General features: G+C 47.8%; 1 protein-coding gene across 7 annotated transcripts in view; it reads right to left on the bottom strand.

Moving 5' to 3' along the window:
• Positions 1-2,780: 2,780 nt before the first annotated feature.
• The window catches only part of LOC112260817 (dynein, cytoplasmic 1, intermediate chain 2a-like), a 35,511-nt gene continuing 21,646 nt past the window's right edge, over positions 2,781-16,645 (bottom strand). For 6 of the 7 annotated variants that reach the window (XM_042328945.1, XM_042328946.1, XM_042328950.1 and 3 more), the window contains 12 exons: positions 10,509-10,633; positions 10,313-10,405; positions 10,067-10,229; positions 8,060-8,159; positions 7,327-7,452; positions 6,928-7,074; positions 6,567-6,680; positions 6,277-6,410; positions 4,216-4,360; positions 3,976-4,116; positions 3,594-3,719; positions 2,781-3,478 (listed from right to left, as the gene is read on the bottom strand). In XM_042328945.1, the coding sequence (XP_042184879.1) occupies positions 3,365-3,478; positions 3,594-3,719; positions 3,976-4,116; positions 4,216-4,360; positions 6,277-6,410; positions 6,567-6,680; positions 6,928-7,074; positions 7,327-7,452; positions 8,060-8,159; positions 10,067-10,229; positions 10,313-10,405; positions 10,509-10,633 (1,528 nt within the window). In that variant the 3' untranslated portion in view covers positions 2,781-3,364. The remainder of the gene's footprint in view (positions 3,479-3,593; positions 3,720-3,975; positions 4,117-4,215; positions 4,361-6,276; positions 6,411-6,566; positions 6,681-6,927; positions 7,075-7,326; positions 7,453-8,059; positions 8,160-10,066; positions 10,230-10,312; positions 10,406-10,508; positions 10,634-16,645) is intronic. The other variant, XM_042328947.1, reaches the window with a different exon arrangement.

The following is a 16,645-nucleotide window of genomic DNA, read 5'->3' on the forward strand; positions in this document are numbered from 1 at the left end:
GTGCCCCCCACACACACACATTCCGGTGCCCCCCCCACACACACACATTCCGGTGCCCCCCACACACACACACATTCCGGTGCCCCCCACACACACATTCCGGTGCCCCCCACACACACACACATTCCGGTGCCCCCCCCACACACACATTCCGGTGCCCCCCACACACACACACATTCCGGTGCCCCCCACACACACACACATTCCGGTGCCCCCCACACACACACACATTCCGGTGCCCCCCACACACACACACATTCCGGTGCCCCCCCCACACACACACACATTCCGGTGCCCCCCACACACACACACATTCCGGTGCCCCCCCCACACACACATTCCGGTGCCCCCCACACACACACACATTCCGGTGCCCCCCCCACACACACATTCCGGTGCCCCCCCCACACACACACACACATTCCGGTTGCTCGCCTCTCCCCCACGCTGCGCTCTCACTCTCTGGTGGCTCCTCTCTTCTCAATAATAACTGATTTAGATTTTCTAGGATTTCTTTCGGATGCACATTGTGTGTAAGGCTACTTTGATTGGACAGTGTGTAGGGGATATTTGATTGGACAGCATGTGTAAGGCTTTACTCTGATTGGGCCTTGCACAGGAAGTTACTGTACATATTGTAGATCTGCTGTACAGAGATGTGACACTGGTGGAAAGGAATTGTTATTGTAAGGTTGGACAATGTTATGGTAACGTTAGAGCAACACCATGAAGATAATGAGAGAAACATTTTGGTTACAGAAGTGTTGCAGTAATGTTAGAAAGCAACGTGACTAACGTCGGAGTGACGTTACTGTTATGTTAGAATGACGTTGGGACTCTGTGTCTTGAGAATCACTGATGTACAGACCTTTTCAACATAAGTGTTTATTAAGGAGAATCATGAGCAAATGATTAGATAACTTAAATCCATTTCAATTCATTGTGTATTTTATTGAAATAAATAAAGCATATGTATGGTTTTCATTCTAGAGGTTAGTGTTTATTTCAAGGGGAATGAACAGCAAAAAGGGACAAGCAAAACCTTACCAGGAGTTTTGGCATAATACTAGACTTGGTCACTTCATGTTATACTGATACAATTTTACCAAATGTCCTATCATATCAAATTCATTAAGGAGCACAGATTGCATTTGGTATTCAGACCCCTTCCCCTTTTCCACATTTTGTTACGTTACAGCCTTATTCTAAAATTGATTAAATTAAAGGTTTTTACTCATTAATACACCATAATAACAAAGCAAAACATTTTATTTTTTTGTACCCAAAAAATACAAAATACCTTATTTACGTTTTACGTATTCAGACTCTTTGCTATGTGACTCGAAATGGAGCTCCGGTGCATCCTGTTTCCATTGATCATCCTTAATGTTTTTACAACTTCTACAATTCAATTGATTGGACATGATTTGGAAAGAGACACCTGTCTATAAGGTCCCACAGTTAACAGTGCATGTCAGAGCAAAAACCAAGCCATGAAGTGGAAGGAATTGTCTGTAGAGCTCTGAGACAGGAGAGCTCAGACACTCTGGCAGCACAGATCTGGGGGAAGAGTACCAAAAAATGTCTACAGCATTGAAGGTCCCCAAGAACACAGTGGCCTCCATTCTTAAATTGAATAAGTTTTGAACCGCCCAGGCAAACCGAGCAGTCGGGGGAGAAAGGCCTCAGGGAAGTGCCCATGAACCCCAATCATCACTCTGACAGAGGTCCTCTGTGGAGATGGTTGTCCTTCTAGAAGGTTCTCCCATCTCTGCAGCACTCCACCAATCAGGCCTTTATGGTAGAGTGGCCAGACAGAAGCCACTCTTCAGGAAAAGGCGCACAAAAGAGCCCGCTTGGAGTTTGCCAAAAGGCACCTAAAGGACTCGGACCATGAGAAACAAGATTCTCTGGTCTGATGAAACCAAGATTGAACTCTTTGGCCTGAATGCCAAGTGTCACGTTTTGGAGGAAACCTGGCACCATTCCTATGGTGAAGCGTGGTGGTGGCAGCATTATGTTGTGGGGATGTTTTTAAGCGGTAGGGACTGGGAGACTAGTCAGGATTGAGTGAAAGATGAATGGAGCAAAGAACTGAAAGATCCTTGATGAAAACCTGCTCCAGATCACTCAGGACCTCAGACTGGGGTGAAGGTTCACATTCCTTCAGGACAACGACCCTAAGCACACAGCCAAGACAACGCAGGATTGGCTAGGGACAAGTCTCAATGTCCTTGAGTGGCCCAGACAGAGCCCGGACTTGAAACCAGTCGAACATCCTCTGGAGAAACCTGAAAATAGTTGAGCAGCGACGCTCCCCATCCAACCTGCCAGAGCTTGAGAGGATCTGCAGAAACTTCCCAAATACAGGTGTGCCAAGCTTGTAGCGTCATACCCAAGAAGACTCGAGGCTGTAATCGCTGCCAAAGGGGCTTCAACAAAGTACTGATTAAAGGGTCAATACTTATGTAAATGTGATATTTCAGTTATACATTTAAAAAAACCTGTTTTTACCTTGTCATTATGGGATATTGTGTGTAGAATGATGGGGGGGACTATTTAATCCATTTTAGCATAAGGCTGTAATGTAACAATGTGGAAAAAGTCAAGGGGTCTGAATGTGTGGTGTAGATATACAGAGTTTGGTAAACTCCTTCCAACAGAGAATTGTGGAATGGACAATGTTCCCACAACAAAAGTCTAGTTGAAATGCTAATTAGAATGTGGTGCATTTGGTGCCAACATGGTGAATAGTTGGCCAAACTCTGTATGGATCTATGGCTCTTCATATGAGGAAATACTTCATTAAATCCTTTCAGGAAGGAGAGAGACACTGGGTTTCTTTTGAGACCTACGGGTACAGTACATTTTTAAATGGATAAAGTCATTAACCTTAGTTTATTCAAAAACTACTAACATATTCAGTCAAGGCAAGTAAAGTTTAAAAAGCACTTTGTCTTGTAGTGGTATGAGCTTAGGTATAGTGCTAATGTTAAGGGATTTACTAGTAAAGCTATCCGCAGACACGTTTAAATATGTAATATGTTTAAAATATGTTCAACCGCATATGATAAATAAGAGCATGGATAAATAAAATCTAAGGACATTGCTGCCCTAGTCTATAAAGGTTGGAATGGGTCATCCTATGTCTTTGTCTTCACCATTAAACCCACATGGTCAGCCTTTAGGGAATACACACAAGAGCTGCAAAGTAGTAAAAAGGTACAAAGTTTTGCATATTTAGGGAAGAGCTGTGGACAGAACACGCAAATGTTCTAGAACCTGAGAGGATAAACATCACTCCTGTTCCAACTGGAGGGAGGATTTAGAAGCAAGTGCAGGAGGGGAGTGGTTACCATGGTGATCAGGCGACTAGGCGCTGCGCGGCCAGCTCCTCTCCTTCATCACGGTTCTCGTTGATCTCCACCAGCGTGTGTACCAAACGGGTCCATTCATCTGCCTTGGGCACACAGATTTGCTGTGGAAACACACACAGGTGAAACAAATTGCAGGTATGACAGGTGATTTATTTCAGTGCAGCAATATAAGGGTTTTACTAGATGAATGAATGGGTGAAGGAATAGATCTCTCACCTCCCCTACGTCATACACCAGCACCTGTCCGTCTGAGTCTCCTGTAGCGATCTCTCTCCCTGAGTGAGCCCACCGCACACGGTTCAGAGCAGGAGACCCATTCACACACACACTTGCACTGGGCACCTAGGACACACACAGTGTTTATGTTGAATTGTTCATTGCATGTCTGTTGTTTGTACCGTGTGTATGAATGTGTGTGGGGGAGGAGCTATAGGAGGACGGGCTCATTGTAATGTCTGGAATGGAAATTTTGGAACGGAGTCAGATGAGGTTTCCATATCATATATTTCCATATTTCCATATATCCATATGTCCATTACAGCCATTACAATGAGCCCGTCCTATAGCTCCTCCCACCAGCCTCCTCTGGTGTGTGTACCTCTGTGTCGTTGTTGAGGTTCCACAGGTCCAGGCGTCCAGATCCGTCTACACAGGCAAAGAGGGCGGGGTGTGTGGGAGACCACATGACATCATACACATAGTCACAGCTGTCCTCAAATGAATACAGAGGACGGGTACTCTACAGAGAGAGAGAGAGGGTACTGTTAGAGAATGAGGTGGGGTTGATGTTTCTGTGTGTGTGTGTGTGTGTGTGTGTGCGCGTGCGTGCGTGCGTTACCTTGGTGGTCCACAGCTTGACGGTCCAGTCGAAGGAGGCAGAGATGAACAGATGGGAGAAATCCACAGGACCCCCAGCACTGTGACAGCTCAACCCAGTGACCGGACCATGATGTCCCTCAAATACATCACTGATACCTGCTTTACTGTAACACAGACCATGTGCACAAAGCAAGCGTTACTCCCCATCGTCAAATAAAATCACACACACACACTCACGTACCTCCCGAATCACACACTCACGAACTTTATTTTAAAATTTTTTTAAATTTTACCTTTATTTTACTAGGCAAGTCAGTTAAGAACAAATTCTTATTTTCAATGACGGCCTAGGAACAGTGGGTTAACTGCCTGTTCAGGGGCAGAACGACAGATTTGTACCTTTCGGTTACTAGTCCAACGCTCTAACCACTAGGCTACTCTGCCGCCCCGTACCTCCCGAATCACACACACACACACACACTCACATACCTCCCAAATCTCACACACACACACACACACACTCACATACCTCCCGAATCACACACACACACACACACTCACGTACCTCCCGAATCTCACACACACACACACACTCACGTACCTCCCGAATCACACACACACACTCACGTACCTCCCGAATCACACACACACACACTCACGTACCTCCCGAATCTCACACGCACACACACTCACGTACCTCCAGAATCTCACACACACACACACACTCACGTACCTCCCGAATCTCACACACACTCACTCACGTACCTACCAAATCACATACACACTCACGTACCTCCCGAATCACACACACTCACGTACCTCCCGAATCACACACACTCTCACTCACGTACCTCCCGAATCACACACTCATGTACCTCCCGAATCACACACACACTCACTCACGTACCAACCAAATCACACACACTCACTCACGTACCTACCAAATCACATACACACTCACTCACGTACCTACCAAATCGCACACACACTCACTCACGTACCTACAAATCACATACACTCACATACCTCCTGAATCACACACACACTCACCCACGTACCTCCTGAATCACACACACACTCACCCACGTACCTCCCGAATCACACACACACTCACTCACGTACCTCCCGAATCACACACACACACGTACCTCCCGAATCACACACACACTCACTCACGTACCTCCCGAATCACACACACACTCACTCACGTACCTACCAAATCACATACACACTCACGTACCTCCCGAATCACACACACTCACGTACCTCCCGAATCACACACACTCACGTACCTCCCGAATCACACACACACTCACTCACGTACCTCCCGAATCACACACACACACACACTCACTCACTCACGTACCTCCCGAATCACACACACACTCACTCACGTACCAACCAAATCACACACACACTCACTCACGTACCTACCAAATCACACACACACTCACTCACGTACCTACCAAATCACACACACACTCACTCACGTACCTACAAATCACATACACACTCACGTACCTACAAATCACATACACACTCACGTACCTCCTGAATCACACACACACTCACCCACGTACCTCCCGAATCACACACACACTCACTCACGTACCTCCCGAATCACACACACACACGTACCTCCCGAATCACACACACACTCACTCACGTACCTCCCGAATCACACACACACTCACTCACGTACCTACCAAATCACATACACACTCACGTACCTCCCGAATCACACACACTCACGTACCTCCCGAATCACACACACACTCACTCATGTACCTCACGAATCACACACACACTCACTCACGTACCTCCCGAATCACACACTCACTCACGTACCTCCCGAATCACACACTCACTCACGTACCTCCCGAATCACACACACACACACTCACTCACGTACCTCCCGAATCACACACACACACACACACTCACTCACTCACGTACCTCCCGATTCACACACACACACACTCACTCACGTACCTCCCAAATCACACACACACACTCACGTACCTCCCAAATCACACACACACTCACGTACCTCCCGAATCACACACACACACTCACGTACCTCCCGTGACGGCAGGCGGTGTAGACTGATCCATCTTCACTCCCGACCACAAAGTTGTTCACATCACCCAGCGGAAAAGCCATGGAGGTCACTGCTACTGCCTTAGACTGCTTAAACACCAGCTCCAGACTGTCCTGGAACGCACACACACACACGCAGCATTAAGACTGACAAAACACTAGCTCTGCGATGTCCTAGAACTCACACACACACACTCAGCATTAAGACTGACAAAACACTAGCTCTGCGATGTCCTAGAACTCACACACACACACACGCTGCAGTCGTACCTGTGGTTGAGACAGCATGTCCAGGCTCCAGGAGCACATCTTTCCATCAGTTGAGATGCTGATGAGGTTGTGAGCATTCTGGGTCCCCACCACGTTCACACAGTACACTGGGTGCTGAACATCACAGGACACAGACACAGTTCAGTCTCTATGGGCGGCAGGTAGCCTAGTGTTTAAGAGCGTTTGGCGAGTAACTGGAAGGTTGATGGTTTGAATACCTGAGCCTTGAGCAAGGCACTTAACCCTAGTGGCTCCTGTTAAGAGCGTATGACCAATGTCAGTAGCTAACAGTAGCTTGTAAGCTAATATAATGTAAATAACTTCACAATTTGAAAGCTATTGAGCACTCTGCATGTGTTACCGTGTGAGCAGATGCAGAAAGAGGAGTTCTCTGTACAGGTGTTCTCTTGTTGCTCCTGTTGTCCCATAGGACGATCTGGCCTGAGTAAGTCCCACCCACGACCAGGTTAGGATGGAACCTGGCGAACGCTGCTGACATCACTGCAGACTGGAGGACAGGCAGAAGAAAATGATTTTTGCAGAGCAGTGTGTGTGTGTGTGGTGGCACCTTAATTGTGGAGGACGGGTTTGTGGTAATGACTGGAGTGGAATCAGTGGAATGGTATCAAATACATCAGACACATGGTTTCCAGGTATTTGATACCATTCCATTCACTCTGTTCCAGACATTATTATGAGCCGTCCTCCCCTCAGCAGCCTCCCCTGGTGTGTGTGTATGCGCGTTCATACGTTTGTGTACCTGGCAGTGGAAGGTGTATTCAGGTGTTGTCTTCTTGAACTTCATGTTCCAGACCAAAGCCACTCCGTCAGGCTCATGAGGAGCATCCTCGTTGTTGTTGTAGGAGGCCACCAGCAGCTCCGGGTACTGAATCAAACAGGAGTCCAACACAAGATTAATATGAATCCGACAGTTACATACAGTATATACACTGAGTGTACAAAACATTATATATATATATATATACACTGAGTGTACAAAACACCTTCCTTTTGCCCTCATAACAGCCTCAATTCGTCTGGGAATGGACTCTACAAGGTGTGGAAAGTGTTCCACAGGCATGCTGACCCATGTTGACTCCAATGCTTCCCACAGTTGTGTCAAGTTGGCTGGATGTCCTTTGGGTGGTGGACCATTCTTGATTCACACGGGAAACTGTTGAGCATGAAAAACCCAGCAGTGTTGCAGTTCCAGACACACTCAAACCGGTGAACCTGGCACCTACTACCATACCCTGTTCAAAGGCACTTCAAACTTTTGTCTTGCCCATTCATCCTCTGAATGGCACACATACAATCCATGTCTCAAGGCTCTTTAACCTACCCCCTCCATCACCTTCAACTACACCGATTGAAGTGGATTTAACAAGTGACATCAATAATGGATCATATCTTTCACCTGGTCAGTCTATTTCATGGAAAGAGCAGGTTTTGTACACTCAGTGTATATTTACAATCATTACACACTGTCTTACCTGAGGAGACCAGTCCAGACAGGTGACCACTCTGTTCTTGGACCAACGCTCGTCAGAGAACGCCCTGTTCAGAGACATCTTAGCCCCCGCCTGCATCTCACTGGAAAAGAAGAACGAGAAGGAGAGAGGAGGGGGTAGAGAGGAGGTGGTCGAGTGAGGAGCAGGATGGGAGAGAGAAGAGGAGGGGGAGAGGGGAAGGAGAGAGGACGGGGTAGAGAGGAGGTGGTCGAGTGAGGAGCAGGATAGGAGAGAGAAGAGGAGGAGGAGAGGGGAAGGAGAGAGGGAGGGGAGAGAGAGGAGGAGGGGGTAGAGAGGAGGTGGTTGAGTGAGGAGCAGGATAGGAGAGAGAAGAGGAGGGGGAGAGGGGAAGGAGAGAGGAGGGGGTAGAGAGGAGGTGGTCGAGTGAGGAGCAGGATGGGAGAGAGAAGAGGAGGGGGAGAGGGGAAGGAGAGAGGGGGGTGGAGAGGAGGTGGTCGAGTGAGGAGCAGGATGGGAGAGAGAAGAGGAGGGGGAGAGGGGAAGGAGAGAGGAGGGGGTAGAGAGGAGGTGGTCGAGTGAGGAGCAGGATAGGAGAGAGAAGAGGAGGGGGAGAGGGGAAGGAGAGAGGAGGGGAAGGAGAGAGGAGGGGAGAGAGAGAGGAGAAGGGGGTAGAGGAGGTGATCGAGTGAGGAGCAGGATAGGAGAGAGAAGAGGAGGGGGAGAGGGAAGGAGAGAGGAGGGGAAGGAGAGAGGAGGGGGAGAGGAGAGTGGGACAGGAGAGAGGAGGGGAGAGAGGAGGGGAAGGAGAGAGGAGGGAGAGAGAGAGGAGGGGGAGAGGAGAGTGGGACAGGAGAGAGGAGGGGAGAGAGGAGGGGAAGGAGAGAGGAGGGGAGAGAGAGAGGAGGGGGAGAGGAGAGTGGGACAGGAGAGAGGAGGGGAGAGAGAAGGGGAAGGAGAGAGGAGGGGAGAGAGAGAGGAGGGGGAGAGGAGAGGGGACAGGAGAGAGGAGGGGAGAGAGAGAAGGAGGGGAGAGAGAGGAGGAGGGGGTAGAGAGGAGGTGGTCGAGTGAGGAGCAGGATAGGAGAGAGAAGAGGAGGGGGAGAGGGGAAGGAGAGAGGAGGGGAAGGAGAGAGGAGGGGGGGGAGAGGAGAGTGGGACAGGAGAGAGGAGGGGAGAGAGAGGCCGTTAGGGAGAGAGGAGGGGAAGGAGAGAGGAGGGGAAGGAGAGAGGAGGGGAAGGAGAGAGGAGGGGGAGAGGAGAGTGGGACAGGAGAGAGGAGGGGAGAGAGAGGCCGTTAGGGAGAGAGGAGGGGAAGGAGAGAGGAGGGGAAGGAGAGAGGAGGGGGAGAGGAGAGTGGGACAGGAGAGAGGAGGGAGAGAGAGGAGGAGGGGGTAGAGAGGAGGTGGTCGAGTGAGGAGCAGGATAGGAGAGAGAAGAGGAGGGGGAGAGGGGAAGGAGAGAGGAGGGGAAGGAGAGAGGAGGGGGAGAGGAGAGTGGGACAGGAGAGAGGAGGGGAGAGAGAGAGGAGGGGAGAGAGGAGGGGAAGGAGAGAGGAGGGGGAGAGGAGAGTGGGACAGGAGAGAGGAGGGGAGAGAGAGGCCGTTAGGGAGAGAGGAGGGGGAGAGGGGAAGGAGAGAGGAGGGGGAGAGGGGAAGGAGAGAGGAGGGGGAGAGGAGAGGGACAGGAGAGGAGAGAGGGGGGGAGAGGGGAAGGAGAGAGGAGGGGAGAGAGAGAGGAGGGGGAGAGGAGAGTGGGACAGGAGAGAGGAGGGGAGAGAGAGGAGGGGGAGAGGAGAGTGGGACAGGGGAGAGGAGGGGAGAGAGAGGAGGGGGAGAGGAGAGTGGGACAGGAGAGAGGAGGGGAGAGAGAGGTCGTTAGGGAGAGAGGAGGTGTTTGTTGTTATTATTGATATTGATTATTGTACTAACATGTTGAGGGAGCTAGCACACATGCATTTAGCTGCACCTTTTATACCAGCTGGGAAGTGTGTGTGACTAATAATAATCATTTGACAGTTTGGGGTCTCACCCCTCCTTGTCTTCCAGGTCTCGGCCGCTGTAGTCAAAGCAGACGTCTACTCGTTCAGACAGAGCCCGCTCCACAATCCTGCTCCCTCGATCGAAGAACGCCATGAATTCCTCCGAGTGGAGAAGCTGCATCTTCTCCTCTTCAGTCAGATCTTTGGGAGCGACTACAAACACACACACACGAATATCAGCTGTGGTGTAGGCAGGGCTAGCCAACTTACAGGTAAGAGGTTAAAGTCAGTCTCACCTTCTTCCTGCTTCTCCTCCTGATCAGCTTTCTCCTCCTGGGACTCCTCTGCTGGCTTGGGCTCAGCCATCTCCTCCTCCTCTTCCTCCTCTGCTACAAACACCCACACACACACAGGTTCAATATCATGCTCACAACAACACAACATACTTAAAAGTCTGTAAATTGCTGGTAACACATAAAACACAAGGACTACCTGGTTTGGCCTGTGTGTGTGTTTGTGTACAGGTGGGGGTCTGTGTCTCCTTGGAGTAGGACACAGACTGTTTGGGTGGGAAATCCACCTGGGTCACCTTTGCCATGCCAAGCCTCAAACCACGCCTGGAGACACATACATAGTCAGGGAGACACATACAAACCTAAAAACACAAACACATACAAACCTAAAAACACAGCCACAAGATTATACACTCTATATTATATATATTATATACTCTCTCATGCACACACACAAGGTCAGAGTCTCTTCCACATCCAAATACACCATCAGAAAGACAAACACTGTACATGCGCTAGCAGACAGCAATGTGCATGATGCAAACATGTCCACCAAGGAAAGACCAGGAGGAACAGAAGAGAGGAGCAGTACCCCAGCCAAGTAGAGAATATGTCTTAGATAGTAAGAGAGAGAGAGGAGCAGTACCCCAGCCAAGTATAGAATATGTCTTAGATAGTAAGAGAGAGAGAGGAGCAGTACCCCAGCCAAGTAGAGAATATGTCTGAGATAGTAAGAGAGAGAGGAGCAGTACCCCAGCCAAGTAGAGAATATGTCTTAGATAGTAAGAGAGAGAGGAGCAGTACCCCAGCCAAGTAGAGAATATGTCTTAGATAGTAAGAGAGAGAGGAGCAGTACCCCAGCCAAGTAGAGAATATGTCTTAGATAGTAAGAGAGAGAGAGCAGTACCCCAGCCAAGTAGAGAATATGTCTTAGATAGTAAGAGAGAGAGAGGAGCAGTACCCCAGCCAAGTAGAGAATATGTCTGAGATAGTAAGAGAGAGAGGAGCAGTACCCCAGCCAAGTAGAGAATATGTCTTAGATAGTAAGAGAGAGAGGAGCAGTACCCCAGCCAAGTAGAGAATATGTCTTAGATAGTAAGAGAGAGAGGAGCAGTACCCCAGCCAAGTAGAGAATATGTCTTAGATAGTAAGAGAGAGAGGAGCAGTACCCCAGCCAAGTAGAGAATATGTCTTAGATAGTAAGAGAGAGAGGAGCAGTACCCCAGCCAAGTAGAGAATATGTCTTAGATAGTAAGAGAGAGAGAGGAGCAGTACCCCAGCCAAGTAGAGAATATGTCTTAGATAGAAAGAGAGAGAGGAGCAGTACCCCAGCCAAGTAGAGAATATGTTTTAGATAGTAAGAGAGAGAGGAGCAGTACCCCAGCCAAGTAGAGAATATGTCTTAGATAGTAAGAGAGAGAGAGAGGAGCAGTACCCCAGCCAAGTAGAGAATATGTCTTAGATAGTAAGAGAGAGAGGAGCAGTACCCCAGCCAAGTAGAGAATATGTCTTAGATAGTAAGAGAGAGAGGAGCAGTACCCCAGCCAAGTAGAGAATATGTCTTAGATAGTAAGAGAGAGAGAGGAGCAGTACCCCAGCCAAGTAGAGAATATGTCTTAGATAGAAAGAGAGAGAGGAGCAGTACCCCAGCCAAGTAGAGAATATGTTTTAGATAGTAAGAGAGAGAGGAGCAGTACCCCAGCCAAGTAGAGAATATGTCTTAGATAGAAAGAGAGAGAGGAGCAGTACCCCAGCCAAGTAGAGAATATGTCTTAGATAGTAAGAGAGAGAGGAGCAGTACCCCAGCCAAGTAGAGAATATGTCTTAGATAGTAAGAGAGAGAGGAGCAGTACCCCAGCCAAGTAGAGAATATGTCTTAGATAGAAAGAGAGAGAGGAGCAGTACCCCAGCCAAGTAGAGAATATGTTTTAGATAGTAAGAGAGAGAGGAGCAGTACCCCAGCCAAGTAGAGAATATGTCTTAGATAGAAAGAGAGAGAGGAGCAGTACCCCAGCCAAGTAGAGAATATGTCTTAGATAGAAAGAGAGAGAGGAGCAGTACCCCAGCCAAGTAGAGAATATGTCTTAGATAGTAAGAGAGAGAGAGGAGCAGTACCCCAGCCAAGTAGAGAATATGTCTTAGATAGTAAGAGAGAGAGAGGAGCAGTACCCCAGCCAAGTAGAGAATATGTCTGAGATAGTAAGAGAGAGAGAGAGGAGCAGTACCCCAGCCAAGTAGAGAATATGTCTTAGATAGTAAGAGAGAGAGAGCAGTACCCCAGCCAAGTAGAGAATATGTCTTAGATAGTAAGAGAGAGAGGAGCAGTACCCCAGCCAAGTAGAGAATATGTCTTAGATAGTAAGAGAGAGAGGAGCAGTACCCCAGCCAAGTAGGGAATATGTTTTAGATAGTAAGAGAGAGAGGAGCAGTACCCCAGCCAAGTAGAGAATATGTCTTAGATAGTAAGAGAGAGAGGAGCAGTACCCCAGCCAAGTAGAGAATATGTCTGAGATAGTAAGAGAGAGAGGAGCAGTACCCCAGCCAAGTAGAGAATATGTCTGAGATAGTAAGAGAGAGAGGAGCAGTACCCCAGCCAAGTAGAGAATATGTCTTAGATAGTAAGAGAGAGAGGAGCAGTACCCCAGCCAAGTAGGGAATATGTCTTAGATAGTAAGAGAGAGAGGAGCAGTACCCCAGCCAAGTAGAGAATATGTCTTAGATAGTAAGAGAGAGAGGAGCAGTACCCCAGCCAAGTAGGGAATATGTCTTAGATAGTAAGAGAGAGAGAGGAGCAGTACCCCAGCCAAGTAGAGAATATGTCTTAGATAGAAAGAGAGAGAGAAGCAGTACCCCAGCCAAGTAGGGAATATGTCTTAGATAGAAAGAGAGAGAGAGGAGCAGTACCCCAGCCAAGTAGAGAATATGTCTTAGATAGAAAGACAGAGAGAGGAGCAGTACCCCAGCCAAGTAGAGAATATGTCTTAGATAGTAAGAGAGAGAGGAGCAGTACCCCAGCCAAGTAGGGAATATGTCTTAGATAGTAAGAGAGAGAGAGGAGCAGTACCCCAGCCAAGTAGAGAATATGTCTTAGATAGTAAGAGAGAGAGAGGAGCAGTACCCCAGCCAAGTAGAGAATATGTCTTAGATAGAAAGAGAGAGAGAGGAGCAGTACCCCAGCCAAGTAGAGAATATGTCTTAGATAGAAAGAGAGAGAGGAGCAGTACCCCAGCCAAGTAGAGAATATGTCTTAGATAGTAAGAGAGAGAGAGGAGCAGTACCCCAGCCAAGTAGAGAATATGTCTTAGATAGAAAGAGAGAGAGAGAGCAGTACCCCAGCCAAGTAGAGAATATGTCTTAGATAGTAAGAGAGAGAGGAGCAGTACCCCAGCCAAGTAGGGAATATGTCTGAGATAGTAAGAGAGAGAGAGGAGCAGTACCCCAGCCAAGTAGGGAATATGTCTTAGATAGTAAGAGAGAGAGGAGCAGTACCCCAACCAAGTAGGGAATATGTCTTAGATAATAAGAGAGAGAGAGAGGAGCAGTACCCCAGCCAAGTAGAGAATATGTTTTAGATAGTAAGAGAGAGAGAGGTGCAGTACCCCAACCAAGTAGGGAATATGTCTTAGATAGTAAGAGAGAGAGAGGAGCAGTACCCTAACCAAGTAGGGAATATGTTTTAGATAGTAAGAGAGAGAGGAGCAGTACCCCAGCCAAGTAGGGAATATGTCTTAGATAGTAAGAGAGAGAGGAGCAGTACCCCAGCCAAGTAGGGAATATGTCTGAGATAGTAAGAGAGAGAGAGGAGCAGTACCCCAGCCAAGTAGAGAATATGTCTTAGATAGAAAGAGAGAGAGAGGAGCAGTACCCCAGCCAAGTAGGGAATATGTTTTAGATAGTAAGAGAGAGAGAGGAGCAGTACCCCAGCCAAGTAGGGAATATGTCTTAGATAGTAAGAGAGAGAGGAGCAGTACCCCAGCCAAGTAGGGAATATGTCTTAGATAGTAAGAGAGAGAGGAGCAGTACCCCAGCCAAGTAGGGAATATGTCTTAGATAGTAAGAGAGAGAGGAGCAGTACCCCAGCCAAGTAGGGAATATGTCTTAGATAGTAAGAGAGAGAGGAGCAGTACCCCAGCCAAGTAGGGAATATGTCTTAGATAGTAAGAGAGAGAGAGGAGCAGTACCCCAGCCAAGTAGAGAATATGTCTGAGATAGTAAGAGAGAGAGAGGAGCAGTACCCCAGCCAAGTAGGGAATATGTCTTAGATAGTAAGAGAGAGAGAGGAGCAGTACCCCAGCCAAGTAGAGAATATGTCTTAGATGGTAAGAGAGAGAGGAGCAGTACCCCAGCCAAGTAGGGAATATGTCTTAGATAGAAAGACAGAGAGAGGAGCAGTACCCCAGCCAAGTAGAGAATATGTCTTAGATAGAAAGACAGAGAGAGGAGCAGTACCCCAGCCAAGTAGAGAATATGTTTTAGATAGTAAGAGAGAGAGAGGAGCAGTACCCCAACCAAGTAGGGAATATGTCTTAGATAGTAAGAGAGAGAGAGGAGCAGTACCCCAGCCAAGTAGAGAATATGTCTTAGATAGTAAGAGAGAGAGAGAGGAGCAGTACCCCAGCCAAGTAGAGAATATGTTTTAGATAGTAAGAGAGAGAGAGGAGCAGTACCCCAACCAAGTAGGGAATATGTCTTAGATAGTAAGAGAGAGAGAGGAGCAGTACCCCAGCCAAGTAGAGAATATGTCTTAGATAGTAAGAGAGAGAGGGAGCAGTACCCCAACCAAGTAGGGAATATGTTTTAGATAGTAAGAGAGAGAGGAGCAGTACCCCAGCCAAGTAGGGAATATGTCTTAGATAGTAAGAGAGAGAGGAGCAGTACCCCAGCCAAGTAGGGAATATGTCTTAGATAGTAAGAGAGAGAGAGGAGCAGTACCCCAGCCAAGTAGAGAATATGTCTTAGATAGAAAGAGAGAGAGAGGAGCAGTACCCCAGCCAAGTAGGGAATATGTTTTAGATAGTAAGAGAGAGAGAGGAGCAGTACCCCAGCCAAGTAGGGAATATGTCTTAGATAGTAAGAGAGAGAGGAGCAGTACCCCAGCCAAGTAGGGAATATGTCTTAGATAGTAAGAGAGAGAGGAGCAGTACCCCAGCCAAGTAGGGAATATGTCTTAGATAGTAAGAGAGAGAGGAGCAGTACCCCAGCCAAGTAGGGAATATGTCTTAGATAGTAAGAGAGAGAGGAGCAGTACCCCAGCCAAGTAGGGAATATGTCTTAGATAGTAAGAGAGAGAGAGGAGCAGTACCCCAGCCAAGTAGAGAATATGTCTGAGATAGTAAGAGAGAGAGAGGAGCAGTACCCCAGCCAAGTAGGGAATATGTCTTAGATAGTAAGAGAGAGAGAGGAGCAGTACCCCAGCCAAGTAGAGAATATGTCTTAGATGGTAAGAGAGAGAGGAGCAGTACCCCAGCCAAGTAGGGAATATGTCTTAGATAGTAAGAGAGAGAGGAGCAGTACCCCAGCCAAGTAGAGAATATGTCTTAGATAGAAAGACAGAGAGAGGAGCAGTACCCCAGCCAAGTAGAGAATATGTCTTAGATAGTAAGAGAGAGAGAGAGGAGCAGTACCCCAGCCAAGTAGAGAATATGTTTTAGATAGTAAGAGAGAGAGAGGAGCAGTACCCCAACCAAGTAGGGAATATGTCTTAGATAGTAAGAGAGAGAGAGGAGCAGTACCCCAGCCAAGTAGAGAATATGTCTTAGATAGTAAGAGAGAGAGAGAGGAGCAGTACCCCAGCCAAGTAGAGAATATGTTTTAGATAGTAAGAGAGAGAGAGGAGCAGTACCCCAACCAAGTAGGGAATATGTCTTAGATAGTAAGAGAGAGAGAGGAGCAGTACCCCAGCCAAGTAGAGAATATGTCTTAGATAGTAAGAGAGAGAGAGGAGCAGTACCCTAACCAAGTAGGGAATATGTTTTAGATAGTAAGAGAGAGAGGAGCAGTACCCCAGCCAAGTAGGGAATATGTCTTAGATAGTAAGAGAGAGAGGAGCAGTACCCCAGCCAAGTAGAGAATATGTCTTAGATAGAAAGACAGAGAGAGGAGCAGTACCCCAGCCAAGTAGAGAATATGTCTTAGATAGAAAGAGAGAGAGAGGAGCAGTACCCCAGCCAAGTAGGGAATATGTTTTAGATAGTAAGAGAGAGAGAGGAGCAGTACCCCAGCCAAGTAGGGAATATGTCTTAGATAGTAAGAGAGAGAGGAGCAGTACCCCAGCCAAGTAGGGAATATGTCTTAGATAGTAAGAGAGAGAGGAGCAGTACCCCAGCCAAGTAGGGA

Source organism: Oncorhynchus tshawytscha, linkage group LG10 (assembly GCF_018296145.1).
Source record: "Oncorhynchus tshawytscha isolate Ot180627B linkage group LG10, Otsh_v2.0, whole genome shotgun sequence".
Taxonomy (NCBI): domain Eukaryota; kingdom Metazoa; phylum Chordata; class Actinopteri; order Salmoniformes; family Salmonidae; genus Oncorhynchus; species Oncorhynchus tshawytscha.